A 13,877-nucleotide genomic window follows, 5' to 3' on the forward strand; every position below is an offset into this window, starting at 1 on the left:
ACATAAGTGATCCGTGGTTGTGAGTAAGGGTCCGAAGCAGGCTTTCCTGTGAGTGAAGCAAATTTTGTGGCCTGGAAGGGTCAGGACTCCACTCTCCCAAAATCCTACAACTCCCCATCCCCTGCGGTGTCTGGACATTAAGAAATGGAAGCACTTAACAGTGACAACAATACTAGAATCAACCTATTCTGCTTGGAAGGAAGGGGCTTTGCCTTTATTTTAGGATCACCTTCTCTGAGCCCAGTGGGCTAGGAGTTTTGAGGGGGATTTTTTTGTTTTTTTGTCTCCCTCCCTCCCTCCCTCCCTACCTTCCTTCTTCCCCCCTACTTTTTTGACTGAGATTTGAGGCCACGCAGCCAATAAGAGCAATGAGAAGGGTCCAGGATGGAGCCTGGAGTTACTGTACTCCTTGTCAGCCCCGCCATGCCACTCACCACTGACGCCCCACACCAGCCTCATGTTCCACCCCATTGCAAAACAGTTCCCACTCCCAAATGAAACAAAAGCAGCTTTCTAAGTTTTCAAAATTGGGGCTAGAGGTGCTGGGCCAGCATGTACTTTTCCAGTGTTTGGGGCACCCCGACTCTGCCGGGACTTGTGGGGGACTTAGGAAAGCTGTTTGCCCTCTAGATCTCGGAGGCTCACAGGGGGTCGTCCTGCCCCTGGGACTGTAAGAGATGGGACTGGAGGGTAGGCTGGGCTCAGACCCCTCGTCTCGGATGGAGGCCACAAGCCTTGCCAGAGGCCACAGTGCCACACCCTGGTTCCTGGTCCTGCCACGGGCAACTGGCCAACCCCAGAGGTTGGCTCCGGGTTGGATGAGCCTCCCTCTCTTTTTCTCTTTCTCTTTCTCTCTTTCTCATTCATTCAGCAAATATTTATTGAGCAGCCACAAAAGCAGGTGGGCAGAGGGAGGGAGAGACGCACGCACACTGGTCCTCAGATGAGGCCAGGTGAAATTTTGATCGGTGAAGAGGGGCTGGGGTGGGGGCATCCCAGGTACAGAGCACAGCTTGAGAAAACGCCTGGAGGGGAGTAAAATTGCAGCCTGCTTGTGGAGGCTGGTGGAATTTCTGGTGAGGCCGGAACCCTCCGGTGCCAGACGTGGGAGATGCAATCGGAGGGTAAGCTGGACCAGACCTGCAGGGCCCCAGAGGCCAGGCCTGGGAGCTCAAGCCTTCCCCTGAGGGGTTTCGGAAGGGAGGGGCAAATTCCGACCGCACAGATGGGATTCTCCTTTTACAGGAACGAAAACTGAAGCCTCAGTGGGGTGAACTGCAGCGCCCACACCCACAGAGCTTAAGTGGCATATGGGGCTGAGATCCTACGCAGGGACAGGGTCAGTGGGACAGGGTCAGTGGGGCAGGGGATGCGTTGTGGGTGGAGCTGAGGATGCCACGAGCAGGTCAGTTTTTCCGTCTGCGAAATGGACACATTGGCAGGGCCACCCCGATCAGGAGTGCTGTTCTCTGTCCCCCACAACCTGGGGCACACAGACCCTGGCTCCGACAGGCCATCAGCCACAGTCCCTCTCAAAGGGCATGAGAGGTCACACCTACCCCGTGACCTTTCCTCCAAGTCTCCTGTTCTCACCCCTACCTCAGCCCATCCCGCCTCAGGGGAGCCTGGTCCTGCCCTCCCTGGACTTGCTCACGCCAGACGCTGCTCATCCGCCATTAGTCACCGGGTGGTAAAACAGCCGAGGCTGTCAGATGCCCTGTCACCGTCCCACCCACTACTGTCCTGTCCTCTCGCTCCTCTCAGCTCTGCCTTCCAGGGCCATCTCTTGCCCATGGGCCCCTTGTCCTTGGGGAATGGCTCAGCGGGGCCGGGGCCTGGGAGCCCATTTGCACTGTGTGACCTCAGGTGGTTTCCCAACCTCTTTGAACCTTGATCTTTTCCATTTCCTTCTTTTCCTTCCTCCTATCCTCCCTCCAGCTCTCTGTGACTCACCCCCACCCCCGTCTCATGCCGCAAACATTTATTGAATGTCCACCGTACGTCAGATAACGGTGGACCGAAAGCACGACCATACTTGTCCAGGGCCGCAGGACTCGTGACCCGGGCCTCTGAAGCCACAGCCCCAGGCCAGGAGTGTGGCCGGGTGCAGGGCTGCCTTTCAGACCACAGAGGAGTCAGCGCGGGCTTTCAAACTCAGGCCAGACTCGATGCCCCACTTCCTGACTGTGTGACCCTGGGCAAGTCACGTCCCCTCGCTGAGCCCCTCATTTAACAGATGATAGAAATTATACAGTGAGAGTTACATGGGACACCTGGCTGGTGATGGGTGACTCAGAAGTTGTGAAAGTGTGCCTTTGTCTTCACGTCAAGGCCTGGAAATCCTGAAAGTGAAGAACTTATCTCTCTGTTAGTGGGGTCCAGGCATCAGTGACCCTGGGCACAAGGCTTATTTGCGATGCAGGGAGTTCTTCTGAGCACCCCCAAACAATCTATATTGTTTGTGACCTGAGTCACACACAGGAACCTCACTTTTGTGGGGAGCGGGGAGTCCTGGTCCTTAACGTCCTCACAGTAAAGTTTCAGGGGCCATTTCTTGGGCACTTACCATGTGCTCAGCACCGAACAGATGTCTCTAACCCCCAGAGGTGGGGACTCTTGTGATACCCATTTTATAGAGGAGGAAACTGAGGCTTAGAGAGGTCTAGGGACTTGCCTGAGGTCACACAGCTGAATGGCCTCAGATGCTGCCGACGCTAACCATCACACAGCACTTGCCTTGCGCAGAATGATGAAGAGCTCCTACCTGCACTGTAGGGCAGGGTGCCAAACTCCTTTTGATCCGGGGGCCACATCGGCCTCGCAGTTGCCTTCAAAGGGCTGAATGTGATTTTAGGACTGTATAAATGTAACTACTCCTTAACTAGGGGCAAGAAGCTCAGTGCTGCCGCCCAGTAGAAGCCAGGTGACAGGCCAGATAAAACAACGTGGAGGGCCGGATTCGGCCTGCGGGCCTTGTGTTTGCCCCCTGTGGTGTAAGGGACTCGAGCCCACGACCACCCTCTCCAGACCTCTGTTTCCCTTCCAGGAAACAGGATTTGGGGTCTTTACTTGCCCAAAGATGGAAGACAAGGCAGGGTTTCCCCGTTCCCCTGAATGCACGGGAACACGGAGGCCCAGAGTGCGGAAAGGGCGCCCCCCGGTCACTGGAGCCTGAGATCCAGGCCTGTGGACCCGGCCCGGGCTCTGGCCTCCGCCTGCCACTCCGCGGAGGCCAGTGCCGACACGGACTGGGCCTGTGCTGGGGTTGCCCCAGACATGGCGTCCCTCAGGTGACCGAAGTGCCGCGGTGAGAGGAGAGGAAGGAAGCTGGCTGAGTCAGGGCCGGGCCGGTACTGCGTGCCAAGCCCCATGCCCCAACGGAAAGGACCTGATGGCCATTCTAAAAAGACTCAAGTGCATTCCGTCCCCCAGGGAGCTCCCAGGCGGGGGTTGTAAAATGAAATTAGTACCAAGTGGAACAGAACGTGTCGTTTTCTTGGGAAAGAATGAATGAAGGCAAAATCCATCCGTTCATTTGGGGCGGGAATGGCACTTGTGTATCACACAGTTCACAGCCTCCCTTCTGCAAAGCCTCACTGTCCCCGTGCCTCCGTGTCATGAATCTGTCCACTACGACCCCAGGCAGGACATGCACCCCACTAAAGCAACACAGGCTTGTTCCCCGAGCAGCGTCACCAGGAATGGGAACTGGGGCCAGTTCTGTAGCCCAAAGCCATCGATAGACATGGAACTTGTTCCAGAAAAGGGGCCTCAGGATGAGGAAGGAGCATAGGAGTCCGGGGGACCAGAGGGCGCGGGGTGGATGATATCTCCCCCTGCAGGATGCTGGGTGGGAGGGGTCAGAGCCTGGTCCCTGGAAAGTTGCCTTTGTTCCCTTCCGGCACACAATCGGCCTGCAAGGAGGATGTGAATGAGAGTGAAGACAGGGTGGGGCGCAGGCAGGGGTGACTGAAGGAGCAGGCGAGTGGATGGGCCGGTGGGTGAGTGGCTGGGTGGGTAGGCGGGTAGGTGGGCTGAGAGATGGATGAGAGAGACAGGGTTCTGCTCCAGGAAGAGATGTGGGTGTGCCTGTCCCGGTGGGCACGCCTGCCTCTGCACGCGAGTGTGCGCCTGTGTGTGTGCCCGTCTCCGAGCCCTCCAGGTACACGCATCTTTGCGGGCCTGTGGGTGCCCCAGTCTGACTGTGTGTCCACATCTGATGGCACCTTGGTGTCTGTGAGCTGGGCTCATCTGGACATCTGCATGTCCAGTGTGTGGCTCTTGGAGGGTACCTGACTGCCTGCCTGTGTCTGCGTCCTGGCCCGTCCCTGGGGTTTTAGGCTGATTTTGTGTCCATGTCACTGTGTGCCCAGGTTTGTCTGCTGTATCTGTGGGATTGTGTCTGTGTCCGCCCCACGTGAGTCTGTACCTGCATGTGCATACTTTTCTATCCAGGTGTCTTTGTTCCCCCAGGTCTGACACTGTGGGTCCAGGCATGTCTGTGTGTCCTGATCTAATTGTGTGCTCCTGTCCTTGTCCCAGCCCTGCGCTCAGTCCATTCCCCCAGGGGGAGCCCTTGCCTTTCTACCTCTCCCTCCTTGGTACTCCTTGGTACTCCTGTCCCAGCCAGCCAGCCCAGAGCGTGGGCCCAGACTTAGCGGCCTCACGAGGTCCCCGCCTTCCTTTCTGGTCCCGCCCCCGGCCCGCCCCAAAGCGGGTTATAAATTCCTAGCTCTCAGCCTCCAGCACAGTACTGGCTGCCAGTGGTCTGCATTTGGAGGGTCCTGCCACCAGTACAAGGTGCCACTGCCACCACCACCTGACCATGGCTGAGGGTGAGTATTAGGGTCAGTGCTGCTGTGCTTAGGGCCCCCCATGCCCGGCTGTCCCTCCCTGGTCTCGGTGGTCTGCCAGTGCGGCTGGGGTCAGGACAGGCTGGGGTTTATCCTGGAGATCAACATGAGGGCTGCGCTGGGCGTGAAGTGCCTGCTCCCACTCCTGCCTGGGCTTGGGGCCTCAGTTTCCCCGGGGCGTAATCATTAACCCCTGCCTCCCTGGGTCAACAAAGCAATGGGACAGGAAGGTAAGCTGTAAACTGTGAGGTACTGTGCTAGGGGACATCGCTCCTGTCTGCAGCTGGGCTGCGTCCCTGCTGTGTGCCAAGTGACATAATGCCATGCAGGGGTCGCTGGCCTGGTCTCACAACACGCAGCTTTGGTCAGCCCCTGCCAGCTGTAAGGAGGCGTGCATGCCGTCCCTGGTGGTGCGCAAGCCAGCCCTGGCTGACGCTTCGGTCTCAGGGGCCAGAGAGGAAGTTCCAGCATCCTACAGAAGAGCAGGCTGAGAGCAGGCGTGTCCTCTCAGGTCCCTCCTGGCTCTCGAGTTCAGGTCCTTGGCTACTAGTAGAGTCTCAGTCTCCCCTTCTGTACACCAGCCATGTGACAAGGCCGGCTCTTGGTACACCTGGAGGGCCGAGAGGAGTAGGGGGGGGCTCAGTTGCTTTTCTACCTGCCCTCCACACACACACAGGCAGGGCCACCGTCCCGGGGGAGGGAATTCCTGCAGTGAGGGATGTCCCTGCAGTACTGCCGCAGGGCCCAGCGTCCCAGATGGCTCTTGGGTCAGGGCCATTTGCAAATGACCTCTGCACCTGGAAAAAGCCGTGGGGAGAGGAAATGAGGTGAGGGATATGGGGCAGTAGGAGCAGGGATCAGTGGGAGGAACCATGAACCTCCCGGACCTGCTGTGTGACTTCCGGCCACCCTCGTCCCTCTCTGGGACCCAGCTCCCAATGTGTGGGATCAAAATCCAACTCAAGCCTGGCTGTGATGTGTCACCAAGGTGGCAACTTGTCCCCAGTGCTGCTTCTCATCCCTGTCCCCAAGAGTGGGGCTCAGTGGGGCTGAGAGACCTTGGAGATGCCAGTTATGATGAGCCTTCTGCCCCACTGCCAGAGGGGCCACTTCCCCCAGGAGTCCCCTGTACTGGGGGAGGACCTCGGGTCCTTCCCCAATGCAGAAGTCCTAGGGCGTCGGATCCCTGTGTTTCTGTACCTTTGGAGCTGGGCGTGGCTTTTGGAAATCCTTCTTCAGATGAGAGCCTGAGAGCGGGGACTGACCCCCTCTCCGAGGTCTCCCAGGGGACAGCAGTGCCCTCCTTCCTGCACAGGCAGGCCACCAGAAGTCCCTTCTTCCTATGGAGGCCTCCCCTGCTGTGATCGCAGAGGGTCGGCCTCCCCACGACCCCTCCCTGGCTGGAGAATGGCGCAGGACGTGGTGGGGCGGGGGTGAGGGGAGGGGTGTGTGTGTGTGTGTGTGTGTGTGTGTGTGTGTGTAGAACAAACCCTGCGCTGTGAGTTAGGTGGTTACTCCAGAAACCGCAGCCCTGGGTTCAAACTCCAAAGCTGCCCTTTGCCATGGAACCTGGGGCCACATAATGTTTATTTTGTACCCCACTTGTGGGATGTTCCATGGCGAGGGGCAGGAGGCCTGAGCTGATGTCCCAGTGGCAGGATTCCCTTGCAGGGGGACTCTGGGCAAATCCCTACCCTTGGGCCTCAGCAGGACCACATACCCCCCAAGGGCCCCACCACGCATGCCAAGAATCTGCCTTGCCCACTTCCCCCACCCTACAGGCTGCCCAATCTCGACCTTGAGCCTGCCAAGGTTAGTGAGGTTTGTGCTTCCCTCAGACCCCCACCCACCACATTCCCCCTACCCCTGCCCTGGTCTTCAACTCCCTCTGAAACTATAAATAGAACCTTCACGGAGCAAGCTCTTGCCCCAGGGGAGGCCCAAGGGAAGGCTGCCCTAACGGCCAGCAGCCGCTGGAGCTCACGGCAGCCCCTGAAGGCTTCAGGGAAGGAAGCAGATAGAGGGGCAGCCGTCCAGGGCCACACAGCCACACAGCGGCACAGCAGGGCAGAAGCCTCGGTCCAGAAGACTCCCGGATCCCTGCCCCTTAAAAAAACTTTTATTATGGCCTTGACCCAGTGGCTCAGTTGGCTGGAGTGTTGTCCGTGCACTAGGCGGTGAAGGGTTTGATTCCCGGGCGGTGGAGACACAGGCCTGGGTTGTGGGTTTGATCCCCCGTTTGGGGTGCTTTCGGGGGGCAACCAATTGATGTTTCTCTCTCCCTTCCTCTCTTTGAAACATATCCTTAGGTGAGGATTGAAAAAAACACCTTTTATTATAGAGAACATTGAACATACATAAAGAAGAGAGAATGGTATAATAAACACATATGTCCTGAGCCACCGTCGCCTGTGGTGACCCCAGCCTCCTATACCCTACCCCTACCCCCGGCCGCATTGTTTGGGACCATCATTTCATCTGAAAATATTTCAGTATATCTTTCTGAAGGCTAAGGACTCTTTTAGACATAAACAAATTTAAAAAGTTCTTTAATATCACCATTAGTCCATCGGTATTCAAATTTCCAGCTGCCTCCTATGTGTAATAAATGGTTTTAAATCGGTTTTTTTTTTCATCTAAATAAGACTCACATAGCACAAAGGCTTGGAATGTTTCTTAAGTGCCTCTTAATATATAGGTTCTCGCTTCAACTTTTTCTCCCCATTTTTTTTCTTGTAGTTTAGTTGTTAAAGAAACCAAATGCTGTGCCTTCAGTTTCCCTGAGTATGAATGTTGTTGATTGTGTCCTGGTTCTTTGTTTACAGTGTTCCTCAGTCCTCTGTATTTCTTGTAAACTGGACATCGAACCTCAAAAGCAAAGCCTATGTAATTAACCTATACCAAATACTGCCCTTGCTTTAATCAAAAGAACGCCCCTGCAATGATAGAATAGCTCCAGTTTACTAATCATTTATTATGTGTCAGGCACTGTGCAAATGAAGGTGCACGGTGGGGGGGGGGGGTCACAGCTGGCTGAGGGGTGCCACCCAGGCTCATGCCCCTCCCTGTCTCCGCAGATCTGGTTGTGGAGAGATGTGACCTGGAGCTGGAGGCCAATGGCCGTGACCACCACACGGCAGACCTGTGCGGGAAGAGGCTGGTGGTGCGGCGGGGCCAGCCCTTTCGGATAACACTGTACTTTGAGGGCAGAAACTACGAGGCCAGCGTGGACAGGCTCAACTTCAGTGTCGTGACTGGTAAGTGCCTCCACCCTGAACTTGCCCTGTTCTGTGACGTCCTTGTCCCCTGAAAGACCATGGGACAAGTGACGTCATTCATCTTTGCCCCCTGGAAAATTCCCAGCAGCCACTAGCCCCATCCTACAGATGAGGGAACTGAGGCCCAGAAAGTTGAGAGATGTCACCCCAGGCCACCCAGCTTTGTAAACAAGTCTGTGCTCCCGCCTACCTGGGTTCCTAAAAACCTGTTGGCACCAGGGCTGGGGTTGAGGTCATGTTTGCTCTTTCCCACATTAAAGCAACTTTCCCAAAATCCACGCAACCGGACCAGGCCTCTAGGACCAGGCCCAGATCCCATCTGGGTGCTGGAGAGAACCCAGCTGGCTCCAGCCCTTGCAAGGCTGCCTCAGGCTTGGGGCTGCACAGACAGACCTGGGTTCTGGTGCAGACGGGGCTGCCGACCTGCCATGTGGTGTGGAGCAAGTCGCTCAGCCTCTCTGAGCCTGAGATTTATCACGTGGAAAGCAGTCCTGGTGGAGGGTTGTTAAGTAAGAAGGGCCTGCTTTGGGGGGTGCCTTGTAGATATTAGCGGCTGCTGCCGATCTTGCTCCAGGGGTTCCAGAGATGGGCAAAGAGACATCGCAGCCCCAGTCACCCCATCCCCAGACACCCAGTGCCCAGTCCTGGGAAAGTGGTTTCGAATGAGGAACCAGTTGCTTTGGTTTCTGGTGGAAACCACTCCCTCGAGGTCAGCGAGGGGCCACCTGGCTGGGGCTTTGGCCCAAGGTTGGGAAAGGCCCTCAGCTCTTCCTGAGGTCTCTGAGGGCAGTTGGAGCAGCAGGCAGGAACTACGCCCACCTGGCTGAGGCCTGAATTTACCTGGGAGCCCGTTTGATAGCGCTTATCACAGTGCCTGCAGACTGGCCTCGGATATCCCCTCCAGCCCTGGCCTCCCTTCCCCTCCCCTTCTGCCAGGGACACGCCCACTACCCAAGGGCACACACCCAGCACCCGTGGGGCCCTTTCTAACAAAGGGGCCTCCAGCTAGTCTCTTATCTTCCTGGCCTCAGTGTCCCTTCTGTGAAGTACTGGGTGGGAGCACCTGACAGGGGTGCTCTGAGAAGACCTAAGCTTAGGATGATGAAGATCACATCTACAGAGCACCTACTGCATGCTCATTCTGAACCCTGCCCTCATCTTGGAAGGAGAAGGGACCCCCATTTTACAGAAGGGAACACTGAGGCTCAGAAAGGTCAAGTTACTTGCCCCGGTCACACAGTGAGTAGGGGAAAGGCAAGATTCAAAACCCCAGACCAAGAGTCAGTGTTTTTCAGCGCTGTGACCCTCCAGCAGGTACCTTCATCACGTGCCTACCAGGCCTCAGTTTGTTCCTCTGTGAGATGGGATGGCAGATGAGCTACGATCTTGAGTAGCCTATGATCTTTAGCTTTCCTTTCCCTTCTTTCACTTCTCAGGTGTCCCCTCTTTCTCCTTCTCAATGATCCAGGCAGGCTGGTGTCAAGTAATTAGGGTTCAAGTTTGGGGTGATGGAAGCTACTGGCCTTCCCATCCTAGGAACTAATCTCTGTTCCCCAGTCTTCACCCAGTTATCTCAAACTGTAGCCAACCTGCCTTGGCCACTTCCACAGCCCCTGGGGCAGCCACGGAGAGCACAGTATCTCTGAATGCACACAGCTTCTCTGTCTGGGCAACGGAGGCCCTTCCCGGGGCCGGGAGGCCCGAAGGGCAGTAGGAGGAAGGCAGACCTCTCTCAGCAAGGCCTGGCTTCTGTCACAGTCCAGCCTCGGGCCTGGCCCGGGCACCTTAAAACGTTGGCACGTTCTGTGATCATGCTCTCCTACCTCTTGGGGGAAACTGAAACCCAGAGAGGGGAGAGAGCCGGCCAAGGTCACTTAGCAAATGAAGTGTGTGGCCCGACCCCACACGGGGTACCTGAGGGCCGTGTACCCCACCCTGACGGTCCGAGACCTGACAGGCTCTGTCACAGGGTACGGACCACAGTAGACAGACACCACCCTTGTTACGGGATTAAAGAGGGAGGGTGGGGCATTGGGGTGAGCTGGGTGGGGGTGAGGTCAGGCCAAAGGAGTGACCAGAGCCCTTATGAGGCTAAGAAGGCTTTGCTCTGGAAGGTTCCCCTCATCCGCCACATCTGGCCTCCCGCCACCATGGTCTGGGACAGTGACCAGGACCCCTCAGGTCCTCAGACTCATTTAGGCCCAGAGTGGTCGCTGTGGTGTCTCTGGCCCCACAGAGAGTGCTGTGTGGAACCACAGCCTGGGAACCTGGAGAGCCAGCTTACGTGAGCAGCGGTGAGGCCCGGGGACAGCCTGCTCTCCAGACCCCTTAGAAGAAAGGGGGGTGTGTGTGTGTGTGCCAGCTGTCCTGGGACGAGAGAAAGGGACGTGTGTGTGCTGCCCTTTCCCCGGGGGTGGTAAGTCAACAGAGACAGTGGCTGCAGGACCTGGCCCAGGCTGTGACCATGGTGGCCAGGTCACTGATCTTGCAAACAGGGGCACTTCTGAGAAAGAAAGGGACGCCATTAATAATTGTTCTAGCGCCCTGGCCAGTGTGGCTCAGTTGGTTGGAGCATCGTCCCATAGGCTGAAAGGTTGTGGGTTCTATTCCTATTCAGGGCATGCACCTAGGTTGGGGGTTCAGTCCCCAGTTGCGGCGAGTATGGGAGGGAGCCAATCAGTGTTTCTCTCTCGCATAGATGTTTCTCTCCCTCCGCCTCTCTACCCCCCTTTGTTTCTTTCTCTAAAATCAACAAGCATGCCCTTGAGTGAGGATAAGAAACAATGATAATAATTATACTAGAACCACAGGCATGAAGTAGGACTGTCTCTGGCAGACTGGGATATAGGGTCACCGCAACTTTACCCCGATTGGCCTCAGTTTCCATTTCACTCCAGTTCTCAGAATGCTATTTGGCCTGAGGACGCTGATTTTTAATGGTCCTTTGTGGCGACGCCAAGGAGAGCGCACATTTACTGTCACAATTACTGCTTCATAGTCTCTGTTTTAAATGCCTTCTGTGAACTCTCACTGGATCCTCTAAACAGCATTAGGAGAGGGTGGTGGCAATAATACAATAGCTTTTGTTTCCTGAGCCCTGACCGTGTGCCAGGCAGGTTGTGGCGGGGTCGGCGCGCCTCGCCTTCTTCCAGCTTCACACTGACCTCGTGATGAGGTTCTGCCGTCAGCCCGTTTCACCGCTGAGGAAGCTGAGGCACAAAGAAGCTGAGCTGCCCAAGGTCACAGAGCCCGTGTCAGACCTGGAGCCTGGCCCTCCCAAGCATGTGATCTAAATCTGTTTTGTTGGACGAGCAAACTGCGGATCAGAGAAGCCTGGTGACTTAGCTCGGGCCACACAGCGCTCAGGGCCCGAGTCGGGGAACCAGATCTAGGTGGGCTCTCGGGCCCCAGCACTGCCAAACTCCTCCCTCCAGTGCCGACTCGGGAAGACCGAGAAGGGTTGAAGGCTTACAGTGGGCGCCTGGCCCCCAGACAGAGCCCCAGAGGCCTGCGTCATGTCTGTTAGCTCGAGATTCCATTTGGGCCTGGGTAGGGATGGGGGCTGGGCGCCGGGTGCTAGGTGCTGGGAGGGAGCCCCTCAGTGAGCAGGCCCCTGGAGTGTCAGCAACAGTGGGCAGAGCTGCAGGGCAGGAGGTGGAAGATTAAAAATAGCCCTTCCTGGGCAGCTGCCCAGTTGAGCGGAGGAGTTTCTGTTTCTCTTTTCAGCCACCCGAGTCCAGAAAGGGCCACCAGCCTGCCCTCACCCTCCCTGTGACTCAGACCTCCCTGCATGGGCTGGGCGCTCCCCTCCACCTGGAAAAGCAGCTCCATCTACCTCCCTGAGCCTTATAACCCTAGGAGGGGCTCCCTCTGCTAGGGAGCAGCCTCTGGGAATGAGAGGTATCCTTGGGGACAGCCCAGGGCCTAGGAACCTGGGCTCAGGCGCTAGCTTTGCTGCAGACCCCTGGGATATCCTTGGAAGTCCCCTTCTCTCTCAGCTTGTTTTCCCACCAAAAGAGGAAGAAGAGAGCACCCAGGCATTTCATAAAGTGTGGAAGTCTAGAGGGAAATGAGACATGGCCATGACCCCTCCTCTGAGCTGCCTGTGGGGATCCAGAGGCCAAGAGCCGGAGGGGGTGCTGGGAGGCGAACACTCAGAGGCAGTGCAGGCCCAGCAGCCAGGAGGCTTGCGGACAGGCTCTGCGGGGCTTCAGAGGTCCCATCCTATTCAGAGCCTGGGTTTCTGGGTTTCTTTTCTTTTTAAAAAATCCTCACCTGAAGATACGCCTATTGATTTTAGAGAGAGGGGAAAGGGAAATAGAGAGAAACATCGGTGTGAGAGAGAAATAGGGATCGGTTTCCTCCCGAACGAGGCCTGACCGGGGGTCGAACCTGTAACCTCTGGTATATGGGGTGATGCTCCAACCAGTTGAGTCACCCAGGCTGGGTGAGCCTGGGTTTCTTTTTCTGAAAGGGAAGAAGGACACAAGCAGGTAAAGGAACTAGGCAGGAAAGGAGGGCCCTTGGGGAGCATCTGCCTAATTCCTGTCCCTGCTCCAGATGGGCAAACTGAGCGGAGGATGGGCTTGTCCAGAGTCATGCCGGCCCAGACCACTGCGACTGAGACCTGTCCCAGGCTGCGCTGTCCCCTCTCCCAGGAGGAATCTGTCTGGCCGAGAACCCGCGGTGTGCCTGCAGCTTTTCATGCATTCGCACAAAACTACCATGCAAGGCTGGGGTTTGATCCCACTTTACAGATGGGCAAACCGAAACTCGGGGAGATAAAATCTCTTGCCTAAGTTCTCTCAGTGGTTAGTGGTCTTGAATCCAGGCCCAAGGACCCCTAGCATGTGCCCAGCCCCTACCAACCCTGAGTCCCTCCCTCCCTGCCCACCCCTGGCTCATGGTCCCTGCTTTCTCCTTCCGCAGGCCCAGCCCCCAGCAAGGACTCCGGGACCAAGGCCCACTTCCTGCTGTCCGATGGTGTGCAGGAGGGCGCCTGGACAGCCTCGGTGGTAGACCAGCGGGACAGCGCCCTCTCGCTGCAGCTCACTGCCCCGGCCCACGCCCCCATCGGCCTGTACCGCCTCAGCCTGGAGGCCTCCATGGGTGACCAGGGCTCCAGCTTCGTGCTGGGCCACTTCACCTTGCTCTTCAACGCCTGGTGCCCAGGTAAGCCACACTCCAGCCACAGGCAGGGGGAGATGGGCAGGGCTAGACCCACCCATGGGGGCCACTGAGGGTGGGGGAAAGGGACAGAAGAGACGGCAGCGTGGACTGAGTGAGTTCTACTTTGTACAACTCCGTGCTCAGCCTCCTGAAACCCTGTGCCGTGAAGACTCCTCTTACTCCCATTCACAGAGGAGACAGGCTCTCAGAAGCAAAAGGACCTGCCCCAGGCCTCACAGCCACTAAGCCATCTTACCCCACATCTTGGCCCATCTGTTCCCACAGCACCGTGAGCTGGCCTGGTCCACAAGCCCCGTCCAGGCATGGGGTGCCCAGGACATGCCCAGGGCCAAAGCTCCCCAGCTGGTTCTGTTGCACAGGGCTCTGTTTTACATCTTACCAGACTGGCTTGGGGAGGGGGAACTGTGGGAGGGGGAGGCATGGGGTAGCAGGTTTTGTTATCTAAGTGTTTCCTCGTACACACTCTCAATTATCCCCCTTGACCATCCTGAGAGCAGAGGTCAGCCTCCTCATGTCCCAGGCAGAAAGCTGAGGCTCAGAGAAGCTAAGGGGCTTT

General features: G+C 56.9%; 1 protein-coding gene across 1 annotated transcript in view; it reads left to right on the plus strand.

The window, feature by feature from the left end:
• The first annotated feature begins 4,714 nt into the window (after window positions 1-4,714).
• TGM2 (transglutaminase 2) overlaps window positions 4,715-13,877 on the plus strand; it is a 31,340-nt gene continuing 22,177 nt past the window's right edge. Inside the window, exons 1-3 of the mRNA XM_045833265.1 lie at window positions 4,715-4,835; window positions 7,931-8,110; window positions 13,061-13,303. Of these exons, the coding sequence (XP_045689221.1) occupies window positions 4,826-4,835; window positions 7,931-8,110; window positions 13,061-13,303 (433 nt within the window). The 5' untranslated portion in view covers window positions 4,715-4,825. The remainder of the gene's footprint in view (window positions 4,836-7,930; window positions 8,111-13,060; window positions 13,304-13,877) is intronic.

This window comes from Phyllostomus hastatus, unplaced genomic scaffold (genome assembly GCF_019186645.2).
Source record: "Phyllostomus hastatus isolate PE091 unplaced genomic scaffold, TTU_PhHast_1.1 phas_contig_17, whole genome shotgun sequence".
NCBI classification, from domain to species: Eukaryota; Metazoa; Chordata; class Mammalia; order Chiroptera; family Phyllostomidae; genus Phyllostomus; species Phyllostomus hastatus.